The 17033-nt window shown below is 42.4% G+C and overlaps 1 protein-coding gene across 1 annotated transcript in view; it reads right to left on the bottom strand.

The window, feature by feature from the left end:
- Positions 1-17033, bottom strand: part of pkhd1l1.1 (PKHD1 like 1, tandem duplicate 1) — a 49029-nt gene that overhangs the window by 16813 nt on the left and 15183 nt on the right. Inside the window, exons 29-44 of the mRNA XM_073858723.1 lie at positions 16669-16833; positions 16450-16571; positions 16079-16211; positions 13547-13739; positions 13242-13384; positions 12289-12393; positions 11823-12011; positions 10762-10930; positions 10409-10613; positions 9111-10086; positions 8696-8944; positions 8385-8534; positions 7954-8128; positions 7318-7474; positions 6924-7080; positions 6615-6824 (exon numbers count right to left, since the gene is read on the bottom strand). Coding sequence (XP_073714824.1) covers positions 6615-6824; positions 6924-7080; positions 7318-7474; positions 7954-8128; positions 8385-8534; positions 8696-8944; positions 9111-10086; positions 10409-10613; positions 10762-10930; positions 11823-12011; positions 12289-12393; positions 13242-13384; positions 13547-13739; positions 16079-16211; positions 16450-16571; positions 16669-16833 — 3498 coding nt within the window. The remainder of the gene's footprint in view (positions 1-6614; positions 6825-6923; positions 7081-7317; positions 7475-7953; positions 8129-8384; positions 8535-8695; positions 8945-9110; positions 10087-10408; positions 10614-10761; positions 10931-11822; positions 12012-12288; positions 12394-13241; positions 13385-13546; positions 13740-16078; positions 16212-16449; positions 16572-16668; positions 16834-17033) is intronic.

Genomic DNA, 17033 nt, shown 5'->3' with positions numbered 1-17033 from the left:
TGTCGAATGCGTGTCAGATAATGCACTTCGTAGAGAATTAAAACAATTGATACGACGTCAGCCCACTGTAACGTTGCTAGAGGTTCGAGGAGAAGCGATCCGTTGGGAAAGAGAGGGATTACCAGGGGGTGTTAGGGGTAGAAGTCAGTCAGTCCCCCTGGTGAGTGGAATCCAGTATGAGGTCCGGGGAAGTCCAGAGATGGGTTGGGCCCAGAGAAATCGTACATCTGAGTTAAGTGAGCTACGAGAAATGCTGCATAGGCAGCAACAGCAGTTAGATTTGCTTACCCAGACTATCGCCCGGAATCAAACTACCTTTTCCCATGGTCGTGCACCTCGTCCAACTCAATTAATCTGTCGACGGTGTCAACAACCGGGTCATTTTGCACGGGAGTGCGATGGGGAGCGTCGTCCGCCTCGTGCTCCGCCAGGCCCGGTTGTTGCTCCTTCGGCCGGTGAACCAAGGTCCTTGCCTGGCCCTAACCGTCCGGAAAACTAGTTCCTACCGAGCTGCTGAGCCACAGCTCGGTAGGGAGTGCGCGTGGCTCTCGTATTGTTCATGGTAATGAGACGGGTTCCCGACTAGTGTCCTCATGTCCACGCCTTGTTGTAAATATTGGGGGGGTTTCAGTGCCCTGTTTGGTTGACACTGGTTCCATGGTGTCGACCATCACGGAAACATGTTTCCGGTTGAGGTTTGAGCCATGGGGCCAGGGTCGTCTGCAATCATGTCACTGGCTGCAGCTCCGAGCAGCAAATGGCTTGGAAATTCCGGATATTGGGTATCTTGAATTAGATATCGAGCTGTGCGGTAGTACAATTCCTAATTGTGGAGTATTGGTGGTCCGTGATCCTCCGGGCAGTGGCCCGGACGTGCCTGGTATTCTAGGCATGAATGTTCTTAGCCGCTGCTACCGGGAACTGTTCGGTCGTCATGGATCCACGTTATTGGAGTTGCCAAGTTTGGCTGAGGATGTGAACATGATTCAGGTATTTCAGAATTGTCAACAAGCTGTTCGTGCCGCTGATCGCGGGAATAATGTAAAAGTAAGGGGGCACAAGGTGTGTCGCATTTCAGGCGGCACCTTGACATTTGTCACAGCTACCTGTTCCTCCTTGCTTGCAGGTAAGACCGTGTTGTTTGAGCCTACTGAGACTGGTTTGCCTGCAGGACTGTTGGCTTCACCCTCATTAGTACAGGTGAGCGGGGGTACTGTTTCGGTCCCGGTCGTAAATGTCGGTACCGTTGATGTAGTACTGTATCCCACTACAGTTATAGGTACGTTGAGGGAAGTATATTTCGTGGGGTTGCCAAATGGGTTAACGGAGGTCTCAACCATGACCGCTCAGGTGGCCTCTTGTGATGCATCAGATATGTTAGGGCAGATAGCGTCACTTGAGTTTGGAGGACTGCCAGTTGAGGAACAAAATCAGGTTAGGGCTCTCCTTCGGGAGTATCAAAGTGTGTTTTCGACACATGAAGGAGACCTGGGTTGTACCAACCTGCTTTCCCACGAGATCCCCCTGACCGATGACACTTCAGTTCGGCAGAGGTACCGACGTATCCCACCATCAGAGTACGAAGTGGTTAAGACTCACATTAGTCAGTTGCTAGATACACAAATTATCCGGGAGAGCTGCAGCCCATACGCCTCCCCCATCGTGTTAGTTAAGAAGAAGGACGGTAGTTTACGCATGTGCGTAGACTACCGTCAGCTTAATTCCAAAACGCGCAAGGATGCGTTTCCGTTACCTCGGATTGAGAAGACGTTGGATTCATTGACTGGTGCCCACTGGTTTTCTACTTTAGATCTAGCCAGTGGGTATAACCAAGTTCCCGTCTTTGAATCCGACCGTCCCAAAACTGCCTTTTGCACGCCATTCGGTTTATTTGAATGGAATCGTATGCCATTTGGGTTGTGTAATGCCCCAAGTACGTTCCAGCGCCTGATGGAGCGGCTCTTCGGTGACCAGCGGCACCAGTCTGTTTTGCTGTATTTAAAAGATATCATTGTGTTTTCATCATCCATACAACAGCATCTAGAGAGGTTAAGGATGGTGTTGGGTCGCTTGAGGGCCGAAGGCCTGAAGGTAAAGCTGGAAAAATGTGCATTCTTTCAGGAGAAGGTAACATACTTGGGGCATGTAATTTCTTCTTCCGGAGTGGCAACAGACCCAGGTAAAGTTGAGGCTGTAGCTCAGTGGCCATGTCCTAGGACAGTGGCCGAGCTGAGGACCTTCCTGGGATTTGCTAGCTACTATAGGCGTTTTGTCGAGGGATTTGCGAAATTGGCAGCCCCGTTACATCAAATAGTGGCAGAGTTAACAAGAGGTAAGGTAGGTAAGCGCAGTCTAGAGTTGGCAGCGGTATGGTCTCCCCAATGTGAGGACTCCTTTCAAACTTTAAAGCGGAAGCTTACCACGGCGCCAGTGTTGGCATATGCGGATTTTACTCGTCCTTTCATATTGGAGGTCGATGCCAGTTATGCAGGGCTTGGAGCTGTGCTGTCACAGGAAGTCGAAGGGAAGGTTAGACCCATCGCGTATGCTAGCCGTGGTCTTCGACCTGCGGAACGGAATACGGCCACTTATAGTTCCATGAGGCTTGAATTCTTGGCCCTTAAGTGGGCCATGGCTGAGAAGTTTCGTGAGTACCTGTTGGGGCATAAGTGTGTTGTACGTACTGATAACAATCCATTAAGTCATCTTGCTACTGCTAAGTTGGGTGCTACCGAGCAAAGGTGGGCTGCTGAGTTAGCCGCCTTTGATTTTGTGATTCAGTACAGAGCGGGTAGAACCAACCAGAATGCCGATGCGCTGTCACGATTAACTACTGTGCAGCTGGGGGCTGATGATAGTGGGCAGTTAGGTGCTGTGGTACCCGAGCTGCTGAGGCGAGCAGTAAGGGTAACGCCAGGGGAAGTTACCACTGTGCATGCAATGCAGGCTTGGCCTAGTCGCTCAGTGCTTGATATCAGCACCTTACAGCAGACAGACTCAGTGGTAGGGGAAGCCTTGCGATTTTGGCGGCAAGGGCAGCGCCCAGGCCCGCATGAGCGACGGACTTTGGCTAAGCCAGTAATCACGCTTCTCCGACAATGGGACCGGTTGGTAGAGCAAGAGGGCCTATTATATCGAAGAGCTTTCCGGCCAGATGGAGGGGAGCCAGTGCTACAGGTTGTTGTGCCAATTGCTTTACAGCCAGAGGTGTTAACTTCTTTACACCAGCAGCATGGACACCAAGGTGTCGAACGTACCTTAGAACTGGTACGGCAACGCTGTTACTGGCCGGGCATGTCCGCAGACGTGGCACAGTGGGTTCAGGAGTGCGAGCGGTGTCAACAAGCTAAAGATGTGGCACCAATCCCTCGAAGCTACATGGGGCATTTACTGGCCTCTCGTCCAAACGAAATTGTAGCTATTGATTTTACGGTGTTGGAGCCATCCCAGGCTGGACAAGAAAATGTGCTTGTGATGACTGACGTGTTCAGTAAGTTTACAGTGGCAATTCCCACCTGGGATCAGCAGGCGAGCACTGTGGCTAGGGTCTTGGTGGAGGAGTGGTTCTTCAAGTTTGGGGTTCCTGGGCGGATTCATTCCGACCAGGGCCGCAATTTTGAGTCCACTTTGATTCAACAGTTGTGTAGCCTGTATGAGGTAGGAAGGTCGCGCAGCACTCCATACCATCCGGCTGGTAACGGCCAGTGTGAGAGGTTCAATCGGACTTTACACAATTTGCTGCAGACCTTGCCCACTGACCGTAAGAGAGATTGGGCATCTTGCCTGGCACAGGTGGTGTTCTGCTATAACACCACTCCCCACCAGGCTACTGGTGAGTCGCCCTTCTTTTTGATGTTTGGGCAAGAACCAAGGTTGCCCATAGACTTTTTGCTCGGGCAAGTACAAGAGCTGGTGCCAGGTAGAGTCCACAAGTGGTTTGAGGAGCATCAGGCACAGTTGCAGGTGGCAGTTGATAGCGCTCGAGAGTGGCTGCAGGCTGCAGCAAGCCGGTGTAAAGCAGGGCATGATCAACGGGTAAAAGAGCTGCCGTTAGGGGAGGGCCAGTTTGTCTATTTGAGAGACTTTGGGGTTCGAGGTAGGCATAAGATTCATGACCTTTGGAGCTCCACAGTATATCAGGTGGTTAAAGCCCCTCCACCTGGTGGTTCTGTGTATACAGTAGCTCCAGTAAACAATCTGACTCAAGTCCGACAGGTTCATCAGTCGGCATTGAAACTTCGAGCCCAAGGGGAGGTGGTATCAGATGACCTTTCTGAAAGTTCAGTTGATTCACCTGTGCACTTGGAGACTGAGATAGAGCCTGAAGATGGGGACTTGGCATATGTGGTTTCTGAGGTTGTACCGTTAGCTCAGAGCGGAACTACGGCAAGGCCAGAACCAGCTGGAATAGTGCAGGCCAACGATCCTCCAGCACCTACAGAAGTAGCCAATGTTGAGTTGGTACCTGTAGTGGCTTCCCCCTCTCGGGAAACTTCTAACCCACCAGGTGTAGTTCCACGTCGGACAGGACGAGTAGGGGCAGGGCAACATTCTAATGTGCACCATTTGCCACGAACGGTAGGAGCTGGAGGTGTAAGCGCTCCAGATGCTCCAGCCTGTGGGACTAATGCAGTTATGGCGTGGTTTAGGCCTTGGAATTAGAGTCTTGATTGTTTCATCGTCGGGACGACGATGACGAATGGGGGGTAGAATGTAGCAGTACGGTTTTCTATCCCCTGACGTCATCTGGCCAGCTGATGCGTGTGTTGTTGATGACCATGTATCTGCCTATAAAAGCGTTTCAGTTCACGTTATGCGGGTGCGTTTGTTCCATCAGCGAGCGAGCCGCCGTACTTCCGGGTTTTTGTGTACGAATGGTAGTAAGGTAAGGGCTGCTTTCAGTGAATGATTTGCAATGTTTATGGTGTATTGCACTGGGCTTTATGAAATTCATTGACTTAAGGGTGGACTGAGGAGCTTTTCGGGAAACCCGTCGATCGCTGCGTGAATGGAGACGTTTACATTACACGTCTCCATCTGTGCTTCGTGAGTTCCAATACAGGTATGTGGTGACTTTACTCCTAATGTTAAAGGCTGTAATGATTGATTGAGTAAAGTGCGTTATTTTCCTATTTAAGGTGTGGGTCAATGTGCAAGGGACGTTACAGTGGGTTGCTGTAGTGGGCTTGCTGCTGGCTGCGTGGCTTTCTTGCGCTACGTGCATCGCCTACACTGCTGGCTTTACCTTCTGCTTTCAACTGCAGCCGCTTTGCGTTACGTCATCATCTGGGCTGTACTAACTCTACTGAAGGGATTTCGCGCTACGTCATCTGTGCTCTGCTTTGCCTGCATCGCTCTGCTTTGCCTGCTTCGCTCTGCATTGTCTGCTTCGCTTGGGTCAGCTGGGCATTCTAATTTACATTTCTGACGGGTGGCGCTCTGTGCTGCTGCTGGTTTGCGCTGTTTGCGGCGTTGCTGGTTTATACCAGCTGATTAACATTGCGCTGCTCATGTGCTAATAGTTTACTGTTGCAGCATTGCAGTATTTCGCAGGATCAGCTGGACCGTGGTCTGGACTTGGGGCGTGGTGCTTATCCAATTGTAGCGTGAGTAACTGATTCAAAATCGGCGTGTGACAGAGTAGTCATTATCTGACTGTCACTAGCATTATTCTACTCTGAATTCCTTTGGTTCTGATTTATTAGTTTATTTTTTGTATTATCTCTATTATTTCTGTTGTCATTTATTCTTATTAGCATCATTCTTTACTCACTTTGATTATTTTTTTTTATCTATAATGATATTTATTATTATTTAGAATTATTTTGGCCTTTATGTCTTTATTGTTTTCAGTCTTGAGCTACAGCTTTTGTTTTTTTTTTTTTTTGTATTAAGCAAGTTAAGTATTTTCTAATTATTTTTGGATGACCTGTGAGGTGTTCTCTCTCTGTAGATTTCATTGACTCTGTAACCAGTTTACTGGCTTCCTGCCTATTGCCTGTTTGGTAGCTGGGGTGACCGGACGCGGCACCTACAGTGATAACTTTTGGGCAGTTGATTACATGACAAGAACCCAGATTGTTAGAGGTGATGTCCCTTTTTATTGTGTCTTTTAAAGGTTACTTATTTGTTGTTTTGCTTTCTCTTCAGGAGTGGGTTGGCCGTATCAGCAGATTGTTCCTTTAAGGTGGTGGGCTCCTTACTTGGTTGCAGTGCTGTGTTCACAGTGAGGTGTGCCGTGCTGTAGTGTGCTGCGGTGCGTGTGTGCATGTGTGAGTGCTGTGTGCTTTCTGCTCAAAGAACGTCAGGCCTTCTCCCACCCTGAAGTGTTGTTTGTCTGTCTTATTTTCTATTTTTACTATTTGATACTGTGAATAAAATTGAATGCATTTTAAATAAAGTTTTTTTTTCTGATTGACTCAACTCTTGTCTGATACTTGACCCAGTCGTGACGAACCTGTGTGCTGTTAAATTGAGGGCAGTCCCGGGAGTAGCCCCCGGGTGGCGTAGTTGGTACAAATCCTTAGTTAGGCATTGCCACATAAGGAATATAACAGGAGTATATTCTTCATAGTGTTACTAAACACAGGAAATACTGTAATCTTCAAGCATACCATGCAGATCCAGCACCCCCTCTCTGACACCCAGGGTCTTGGTGCCATAGACAGGAAGTTCTTTAGATCTCAGGTGTCCATGCAGTGTAATGATGGCCTTATGCTGGAAGGGCTGCTGCTCGGTTCCGATCTGTAAAGTTCCACCATCTGTAATCAATATGTTTTCTGCCTGTAGCTCAATATCTGCCTCATCAAAAATCAGCCGTCCACCTTAAAGAAGATAAAAGATTCACAAAGCCTTTAATGTATAACATGGTGGTTTCATGTCACAGATTTATAAAGGTTGTTTATTTATTTAAATGGACATACCTTGGATGAGGAGCATCTTTAGGACAGGGGTGCTGGTGTCCAACAGGATGGTCTGACCAGGTGTGATTACAGCAAATGTGCCTTTCTCAGGAGGAGAGAGACCACCCCATGTATAAGGAGATGACCATACGTCAATGTAGAAGAAATCAGCATGATCCTGAAAAACAGAAGAAACATTTTAAGCAATGGTTGTAACTCTACAATCTAAAGGGTTATTTTTTTTAGATCTTATGATTGATAATTGGAGAAATATACGTAGGTTTTGTAATTTTAATGGGGAGGGGCTTAAACTTTTTATATTGTGTCTAATAATTCTATATAATAATTGGTTACTTTGTAGCTATTTTACTATTTATGATGCTCCAATATTATATTAAATATATATTCGTGTTACCATTCTGGCGACACCCCTGTTTCCAATCAGGACTCGGACTTTAGTTTCTTGGGATTTTGGTTGAGCATTGGTCACACAAATAATCTGCGTCCCATTGGCTGACTCAACATCACAGACAGATCCCGCAATCGTCACAGTAACTTCATTGGCATTTGTACTACAGGTGAGACGAGGAAAGAAAGAGAAGTTTCATATAAAAAAACTGTGTGGAAGGGACAAATACTGTAGACGATTTTGGACAGATAGGACACACTCATGTACTATAATTGTAAATTACTTTTAGGGGCGGTTTCCCGAACAGGGATTAGCTTAAGCCAAGACTAGACCTGAGTTTAATTGGGAAATATAACTAGTTTTAACAAACATGTCTTACTAAAAACATTGCTTATGTGCATTTTGAGGCAAAACAAAGGGCACTGATGTATTTTAAGATATGTCAGGGCAAGTTGTTTTGAGTTTGGACAGCTCTTACATTTGTTTTAGTCTAGGACTAGTCTAATCCTTGTCCGGGAAACCACCCCTTAGTGTACATGTGAAGTTTACTGCTGATACTGTCTGCAATATCACAAAATTTTACCACAAAGCTTTGAATTCACATTTTTATTGTTTGTAGTACAAGTAAATCCACTCTGTCACCTGAAGCCTGATCCAGTAATGGTGAGTCTGGTGCCTCCGGCTGTTCCCCCTCTGCGTGGTGTGACATCACTGATAACAGGGGTTAAAGAGGATCTGTATGTGTAGCCGATTGTAAGATTGACTCTATCATCTCCATTGATCACTGCAACCATGCAGACCCGCTCTGTGTCACTTCCTGTAAGAAAGACGCATGTACAGGTAAGCAAACAGATATTTTCTTTCATCTCAAATTATCTGTGACCATCTCTGCTGTCACATTTGTACTCTTTTCTTATTTAAGTGATTGACATATCATTCCTGACATGCTTTTCTTTTCACACACTTTCTGGCATGATTTCCTTTACAAAACATATTTCTGTTTCTGACCTTCTGGTACCATGATAGAATAAGGTTTGCATGACAAAGAATTATTACAAGAAAGTAATGAATACCATTGTTGTACGGGACTTCACAGTACAGTTGGGTAGATGTGGAGATCTGCACGTTTACATTACACTCTTTATCACATATGAGGACTCTGGTGGAGTTTGGGTCAAATCCAGAACCTTGAATCTGAACAACAGCTCCTCCAGCATAGCTTCCTGAAGTAATACAGAACAAAGGGCATAACTTTAGTGTCTAGTTACTGTTAATATTTTCTCATGCTGCTAATTATATAAAAAGGTATAGAAAAGCACATGTTTGTTTTTGTTTATTTGACAATTGTGATGTTTCTTAAAAAATTCTTAAATTGGATCAGTACCTTCATTTGGTGTGACACCTGTCAGCAGCAGTTCATAGCTGAAGACGGACTTTGTCAGGGCATGACCTTTAACCTGATGGTATAACATAACCGGAAATGTTCCTCCTGCGTGTTCCCCAACAGTGCACTGCAACTGTGTGTCTGTGATGGATGTCACATTACAATCCACACCATCAATCTTCACTGAGATGAGCGCTGCATCTGTGCCAAACCCTGAACCAGACACAGTGATCTCTGTTCCCACAGGACCTGTGATGAATAGGTGTTATTATTATGAATATTCTGTTTCCTACATTATGCTTGGTAAGTTTTATAGTCTCTACTTAGTGAACATCATAAGTCTGATTGCTAACAGATGTAATCCTCATTAAGGAGAATAATTAAAGTATAATTTATGACTGTAGCACAGTCTTACCTGCTACAGGGCTCACTGAGGTGATGTCTGGAGTTTGTTCAATGGAGTAATTGAAACGTTGACGTGGATACTGAACATTAAACACCCGGATATCCACCTGCACCTGTCCCACTGCATGAGGAGGTGTCAAACATTTCACAGTGTCTGGGGTCACATCCAAAATCGTGCAGGTGAGGTTACCAAACATCACAGTGGTGTTTCCTTCCACAAAGCCATTTCCTTCAATCAACAGTGGAGTTCCTCCAGCAATGCTTCCTGATGTTGGTTGAATGGTGGCCTGTGGTGTGCTGGTCAGTGTGAAGATTCCTGTGGCGAGACCTTTGCTCATGACAACTACCTGTAGAGAATGCGTGCCAGCTGGCAGGGCACCAACTAAAAGTGTGATGTTGTTATCTGTAACCCCTGTGACTTGTAGTATAATATCATCTGCAGATACTCTCAGATCAGCTGTATTGCTTCCAAAGCCGCTGCCAGTGATTAAAACAGTAGTAGAGTTTCCAGTAACAGAATTAGGGGACACACTGGAGACAACTGGTGCAATAGATGCAGAATATTGAAACATGCAATCAGAACTGCAAGAGGAAGAGATGCTGTTGACGTAAACTGTGACATTTCCACTGCAAGCCTGAGATGGCGAGGTGTCGCACACCACATAAGAGTAGTTCATAAAAACCACGTCACATGGAGCATTTGCTACCATAACAGATGCATTCAAGAAACCAGAACCTGAGATGGAGAGACGTGTTTGGCCGGTCGTACTGCCCACAGAGGGAGAGACAGAATCAACCACAGGTAGAACCACAAATCTGCGGTCATACTCTTTTGGCATTGTCATGATGGCTGTACCCAGGTTGTTAACCCGAAGGGTTACGGGTAGGGGGATGCCCACTGGAGTGCCACTGTCAGGACTGAGTCTGCAGTTTATCTCAGTGGAGGTGCTGCTGATGACTTGACACGGGTTACCTCCAACTCTGACCTTTGGTTGCCAAATATAAAACAAAAATAAAGGTTGAAGATTAAATTAAACTTAATACATACTACCTGTTATAACTAAGTTCACATCTGGAACAAAAAAGAGGTTTCAACTTTTTACTGTCCCGGATACCCCATCATCTCGACTTTCCAGATTTCCACATATTAAAGGCAGCATTTGCCTTTTCAATATATTTTTAGGTAATTTTTTTTATACGTTTATGGTATATATTATACATAACCTACAAATGCTGGATGAAAACCCCCTAATTATTGAATTGAGCGATTTTCAAGATTTGTTGTAAATAACAACATCTGAACCTCACCTCATTTGCACAGGAAGTGTTGCTGAAGCCAGATCCCAGGATGTTGATGATGTCATGTGTGGTACCGTGGTCAGGAGTAATCTTTTCTACAGTGGGACTGGCACAGGAAGTAAAACTGAAGTACAGACCATCAGAAGTCCCCACCTGATCTTGGACACAGTCAGATGTGGCCACACACTCTGAATCAGATGAGTTTATTTGCCCTGAAGCTGTGAAGGACAAAAATGAAGCTTGTATGGCTATAGCTAACAATTCTCCTATCTCAATGAAATAAAAATGCAGAGACAGCTACAAGAAAGCCATATATGAGAATTATTTTCAGACAACACTATCGCAACCAGCATGTTGAAACTAAATTCACAGAGGCCTGTATTCCAGCTACAGACACCTGAAGCTCAACCGTTCTCTCCTCCAGAGGCCTGACGGTGACTACACCCTGTAGCGTCTTCTGGTTACTGGAGTCAATGTAACCACTGCTATAGTAATAAACTCCAGGAGATGTGAAACGATATCCGAAAAAACCTTTAAGGTAAAACACAGACACACAAACAGAAACACAAAGAGAATTAGGGTCAGATTAATCCCTTAACTGACATGGCATCACGAACGCTTATTGTCCTCTTTAGTTTCTTTACTTGAATGCAGCCTTACCGCAAAGGCTATTTTGTAAATTAAATGATTGTCAATTTGTGTGTTCGTGTACACTGAATGATACTGTACTGTACATTAACTTTCTGTACAATGACTGGCAAGCTGTTGTATAATTATATTGGAACTAGACACCTTGAGTTTTGGTTAAATGAAATGTAAGACTATGCAAAAAACAATTGTCTAGACCAATTAAGCTTCAAAAGACTCTAGCCTTCTTCCCAGAAAAGTTTTGAACAACAGTACAAAATAACTTGCACTTTATAGAGTCAATATGTTGTATATTTATTAAATTAATCAGCAGTAGGTGTTTTCCATACTACAGCACTTTAAAAAGAAGTAAATCAAAATGGGCTAAATGATTATTCTAGTATAGAAACAATACAAAAGTGGTTATGCAAAACATTATAAGTCATAATTAAGTAATATTTAAATCTGGATAGACTCTATTAAAATACAAAAAATATGAAAGCTTAAAATAAAAAGCTTAAAAAATGCTTAAAATAAAATAAATTACACTGAAAAAAATTATTCATTTAATTTACTCAATTTTTTAAGGTAAGTGGTCATTTAAAAAAATATATTTAAAAAACTATATTAAACTTGTTTAAATGTAGCTTAAATAAATTGATTGCAACCACTTACCTTAAGAAAATTGAATAAATTAAATGAATATTTTTTTTCAGTGTAATTTATTTTATTTTAAGCATTTTTAAGCTTTTTTAAATTTTAAAACAATAATAGATTGTGCAATGTTGTTTTGTACCTTTGGTGGTTTTGGTGTCTCCACTGTTAAAGACAATATCATCATAATCAGTACTGCTGGGACTGGACACACTGAAGACCCTGTAGCCCAGATTAGACATAAAAGCCGGAGCCTCCCAGCGCCAAACCACTGCGTCTCCGACTGAGACTGTAAGTCCAGATGGACTCCAGGCATAACCTTGACCATACACTAAACACATATAGGATGATTTTAGGTACCGTATACACACATAAACAAGCACACGTAGTCACTAAGATTTTCTGTGCAAAAATCATTTTGTTAATCATTATCTATCTTTGTTTCCAAGTTAAAAATATCAAAACATTTTATATCCTGCTATTTTACTGGCAGCACTTTTTTATAATCTTTCAGTGACCTTGAAGATTCTTGACAGTCATTGTGTCACTGCCTCTGATGTATTCAGCTGATGTGCGTGACAGTAAAAAAGATCATAATTAGATTTTACCTGGGTGGAAACCCTGATTTGTCACGGTGTATATTTTTTCCATTGCTTGTGTTACACATGTCAGTTGTTGCTCTGAAGCGTCTGTTACTTGGCATTGTGTGTCTCCTATGAAAAACACATCATTTTGCTGAGTCACGAACAAGAATGTACAACAACAGCCATTTTCTGTCGCCTAGTCAACAATTTTATTAAATATTAAAGGTTTTTATTTCTTTCACAGAATGAGACAATGCTTATTTTTTCCTAATGGAAAATAACCCTAACCTTAAACATGAATATATTTGTTACTCTGAATAAATTCAGGACCTGCATATTCTACGTTACGTACATGTATTAAATAATTTTCATGTATTCTGTGTTCTTACTTTAAAGGAAAACACCACAGATTTTCAATATTTTACTATGTTCTTACCTCAACTTAGATGAATTAATACATACTTATCTTTTTGCAATGCGTGCACTTTTAATCTTTGTACAGCGCTTCGTGAATGTGTTAGCATTTAGCCTAGCCCCATTCATTCCTATGGCTCCAAACAAAAGTTTTATTTTGTGCCACCATACTTACTCATGTAACAGTCTTTAAATATGAAAACATGGAAGTGTTTGGTGCCGTCTAAATTCATCCCTGTTTGGAGCCATAGGAATGAATGGGGCTAGGCTAAATGCTAACACATTCATGAGGCACTGTACAAGATTAAAAGTGCACGCATTAAGAAAAGATAGGTGGATATTAATTTGTCTAGGTTTAGGTAAGAACATAGTAAAATATTGAAAAATGGTGGTGTTTTCCTTTAAAAGAAAGTAATATTGTAAAATTAATTTGATGGCTTGAATTTAATGAGGGGCAATCTTTTTGTCTAAATAATAGGAATAATAGGATTTTTGCTGACAGCCATAATTTTTATGATTGAATATTTGAATTATAGAATACAGGTCCTGTGTTCTTGTCTTACCCAGAGTCACATTGTTATCTGTTGGGACTGAGCTGAATCCAGAGCCCGTGATGGTGATGGTGGTTCCTCCATACAAGGAGCCCAACGATGGAGAGAAGCCTGTTACCTTCAGGACATACTCTATGGTGCTACTAACACCAGCACTACAAAAATAAAACCATTTAATCACTCTCAACTGTATGCTTTAAATTCAACAGTAGTTTTAAATACAGCATACCTAAAAAATAAGAGATTTGTGTTTGAAAATGCACAAACTGTGCAATATCAAAATCTGCTGTTATTCATTACAGTGATTGATATGAGACCTGATTATGGCATAGCCCTGGTTCCCGACTCTCACGCGGATGTCGTATACAGCTGGGCCGAGTGTGGGTAACATGCAGGTAATGTTGTCATTGGTCCACTGCAACAATTCACACTCGGTCTCACCAATAAAAACCACGTTGCCATCAACCTGCTCCTCAAAATTTGTGCCCAAGATAGTGAGAACTCTGAGACCTTTACCATGAAAGACAAAGGGTGGAAATTAATTACTGCTTTATTCAGAGGGTGAAGATTATGAGGTTAAATACAAAATGTTCTGGGTCTTGAAGCCAAACAGTTGAGTATTGCATTACAGCAGCCAAACCGGCTTTTCTGTCTGACATTAGTTAAAGTGAGTGGAATGATCTGCTTTGCACAAAAGAGTTGGAAAACAAAGAGCTCTGTCTGGAGGTCATATGAGAAAGATACAGCCAAAACAGAGGTAGTACTTAAGATCAATAGGTAGGGACACAAAGAGACACTTGACATTTGAATGTGATTTATCCTGTTTGTAAGTGTCCCGTCTGCGGTTTTTATCATCACGATGTCTGTCTTAGAACAAACGGCAACAGTATCCATTTTAATTTGTAAGAAGGGGAATTCACTAATTGTACGGCGGAACATTTTCAAGTTAATTACATTGACAGTTTTACCCAAGATGATTTGTATGCTAAAACTGAAACGTACTGTTGCTATAAACACTACAAAGTTTAACCGTGATTCTAAATATTTTTGGATAGACACAGCTGACTCCGTCCTCCATTTTTAGCCCCTGCACGCACACCAAATATACGCTTGGATATGTAAATGTCCAATCATGTCTAAACACTGTAGATTAACAGTAGCTGTTTGACAGCCACTTTTATTTGCTGTATATATTATGATCTGATATATGAAAATGCATGATTATAAAATGTGTATAGAAAGAAGTCTGTTCTAAGAATAGGCAGCGAGTGAGAGTATCGGCGGTTTGCAAACACACAATGAGACCAACTGGCATGATGAATAGGTATAGAAAAACATATTTAAAGACCTAAAGAAATTGTCAGAACCACTGTTTGTCTCTATAATGTAAGCCTTATTTTGGTTATCATGTTGTAAAGATCACCTATGGTCCGATTCACGTTTTTACATTTCCTTTGGTGTGTAAGTGTGTATTAGTACATGTTAACGATATGCAAAAGGTACAAACCCAAAAGTAAACCATGACGCGAGTTATCGTCTCCAACGTAAATCTCTTTTCTTGGACTACAACAAACGCACGGATTGTAGGCAACAGTTTACTTCCTGGGATTGGTGATGTAGTCAAGACCGACATTATCATAATTCCTCCCGCTTCAGACTCAAATCTGTAAGTTAACTCCTGTTGGCTTTGCATTGTGACCGAATCTTTCAAACGTGGTAAGGAGCTTTACATTTCCTGCTGACATCAGAGGTATTCAGGCCAATAGAGACAGAGCGCAGCGCGTCATAACCTGAAAACCACGCCCACCGGGGGGGAAAGCAATCCAACCGTCTCCATATTGCGAGAGGACGCCTCCTTGTCATTTTTGGCTTATAACAAAAAACTGAATAATGCCTAAAAGCTGCTGTGTGACAATATGTACAGCTAACAAGCCAAAGAACCCAGAAATAAGTTTTTATAAGCTGTCGAGACGTAAAAATCAGCCTTTAAGGAGAATAAAGTGAATCGCCGACTACGTTTCCCCCTATTGGACACAGTTTTACTAATAGGAGTACTATGAAAAGTTGCCTGTTTCCATTTCTGTGTCTTTAAACGCTCGTTTTTTGAAGTCGAAAGCTTATAAAAACGTATTTGTTTTTTTTGGGTTGTTAGATGTACACCTTGTCACACAGCAGCTTTTATGTATTATTCTGTTTTTAAGTTTAATCTGTAAATAAGTTTTTATAAGCTGTCGACCCCAAAAAAATGAGCGTTTAAAGACACAAAAATGGATACAGGCAACTTTTCATAGTACTCCTATTAGTAGAACTGCGTCCACTAGGGGGAAACGTAGTCGGCGATCCACTTTATTCTCCTTAAAGACTGGGTTTTACGGCTCGACAGCTTATAAAAACTTATTTCTGGGTTCTTTGGCTTTTCAGCTGTACATATTGTCACACAGCAGCTTTAAGGCATTAGTCAGTTTTTTGTTATAAGCCAGAAATGACAAGGAGGCAGCTTCTCGCAATACAAAGTCAATGGAGACGGTTAGATTGGGTTCCCCCCCGGTGGGCGTGGTTTTCAGGTTTGCATAACTGCGCTCTGTCTCTATTACAGATTAGCTGGCCAATCAGGGACACAGAGCTTTTCAAATCTGTGCGTTTCAGAAAGAGAGTGAAATCTAGAGCTACAAAAATGTACGGTATGTGGAACATAATGTGTTTTTTAACCATAAACCCAGTGAACACACTGTATTATACCAAATACACAAAATAACGTTGTTTTTTACCAATGAATATGTGCTCTTTAATAGGAGACTGGCAAATAGTTGAGGATTCATGGACTCATAAAAGGTAACAAAAACTCTTACTGAAAACTGTTGTAGTTTGTGGGCTGACAGCATTGATGGTGGCCATCAGAGTGTTGTTGTATGTAAAGGAGTTGGTTAAAGATGCTGTTATATCTCCCATGGTCACTGTTACAGTCTGTACACCTGCTGACCCCTGATTCATATGTGAGATCACACACAAAATGTATATACAGTATGTTTCATGCAACATTGTTCACCCATGAATAACTCTTAAATTGTAAACTTTTACAAAAGTATATACAATTCCCTCCATTACTGTACATTGTACTGCACAGAAAAAGGCGCCAAATTGATTATGAATCAAGCTGATAAGATTTATGTCCCACCTCATTATACACCCCTCAAAGAAAGTTAAGCAACCCTTGACTTACAGCAGGAACTATGCATCTCAGCTGGCTAAATTCTGCTTCAGTAACATTACATGACTGAGTGCCAATGGTGACTGCTGTATCATTACTGAATCCATAACCAAACACAGTCAGAATCGCCCCTCCTGGAAAGCCAAAAAGATCATTAATAAAGCTTAATGTGCTATCAACTGAGACTTTTTGACCTGGTGCCATGTGTCCTATAATAGCGTTGTCATGTACCTGCTTCACTTCCTGTGGTGGGGCTTATGGAGGTCACTCCTAACAGGTGTGTAAAGTTAAAACTGATGTTGTTTTGGTATCGGGCATTGCCCAGTCCAGAGAAACTCAGAGATACTGGTTGCATACCAGCACTTGCTGGGCCAACTCTGCAGGTTATATAGCTGTCTGTAACACAAACAAATTACATGGTCAGATTTTTATCTTGAAATGCCTGAAATAACTTACAGTGTTATGACTACACTGACATGGTCTACATGCTACAGAACTTTTATTTTAATTTAATTTCATGAGAAAATAACAAAAGCAATACTGTACATCTTGTTTTTTATCTGTTTTTTTGACTCTCAACGATAGAGCACATGAGA

This window comes from Misgurnus anguillicaudatus, chromosome 20 (assembly GCF_027580225.2).
Source record: "Misgurnus anguillicaudatus chromosome 20, ASM2758022v2, whole genome shotgun sequence".
Classification (NCBI taxonomy): Eukaryota; Metazoa; Chordata; class Actinopteri; order Cypriniformes; family Cobitidae; genus Misgurnus; species Misgurnus anguillicaudatus.
The sequence above is the reverse complement of the archived record's forward strand: the minus strand, read 5'-3'. Positions and strand labels throughout refer to the sequence as shown.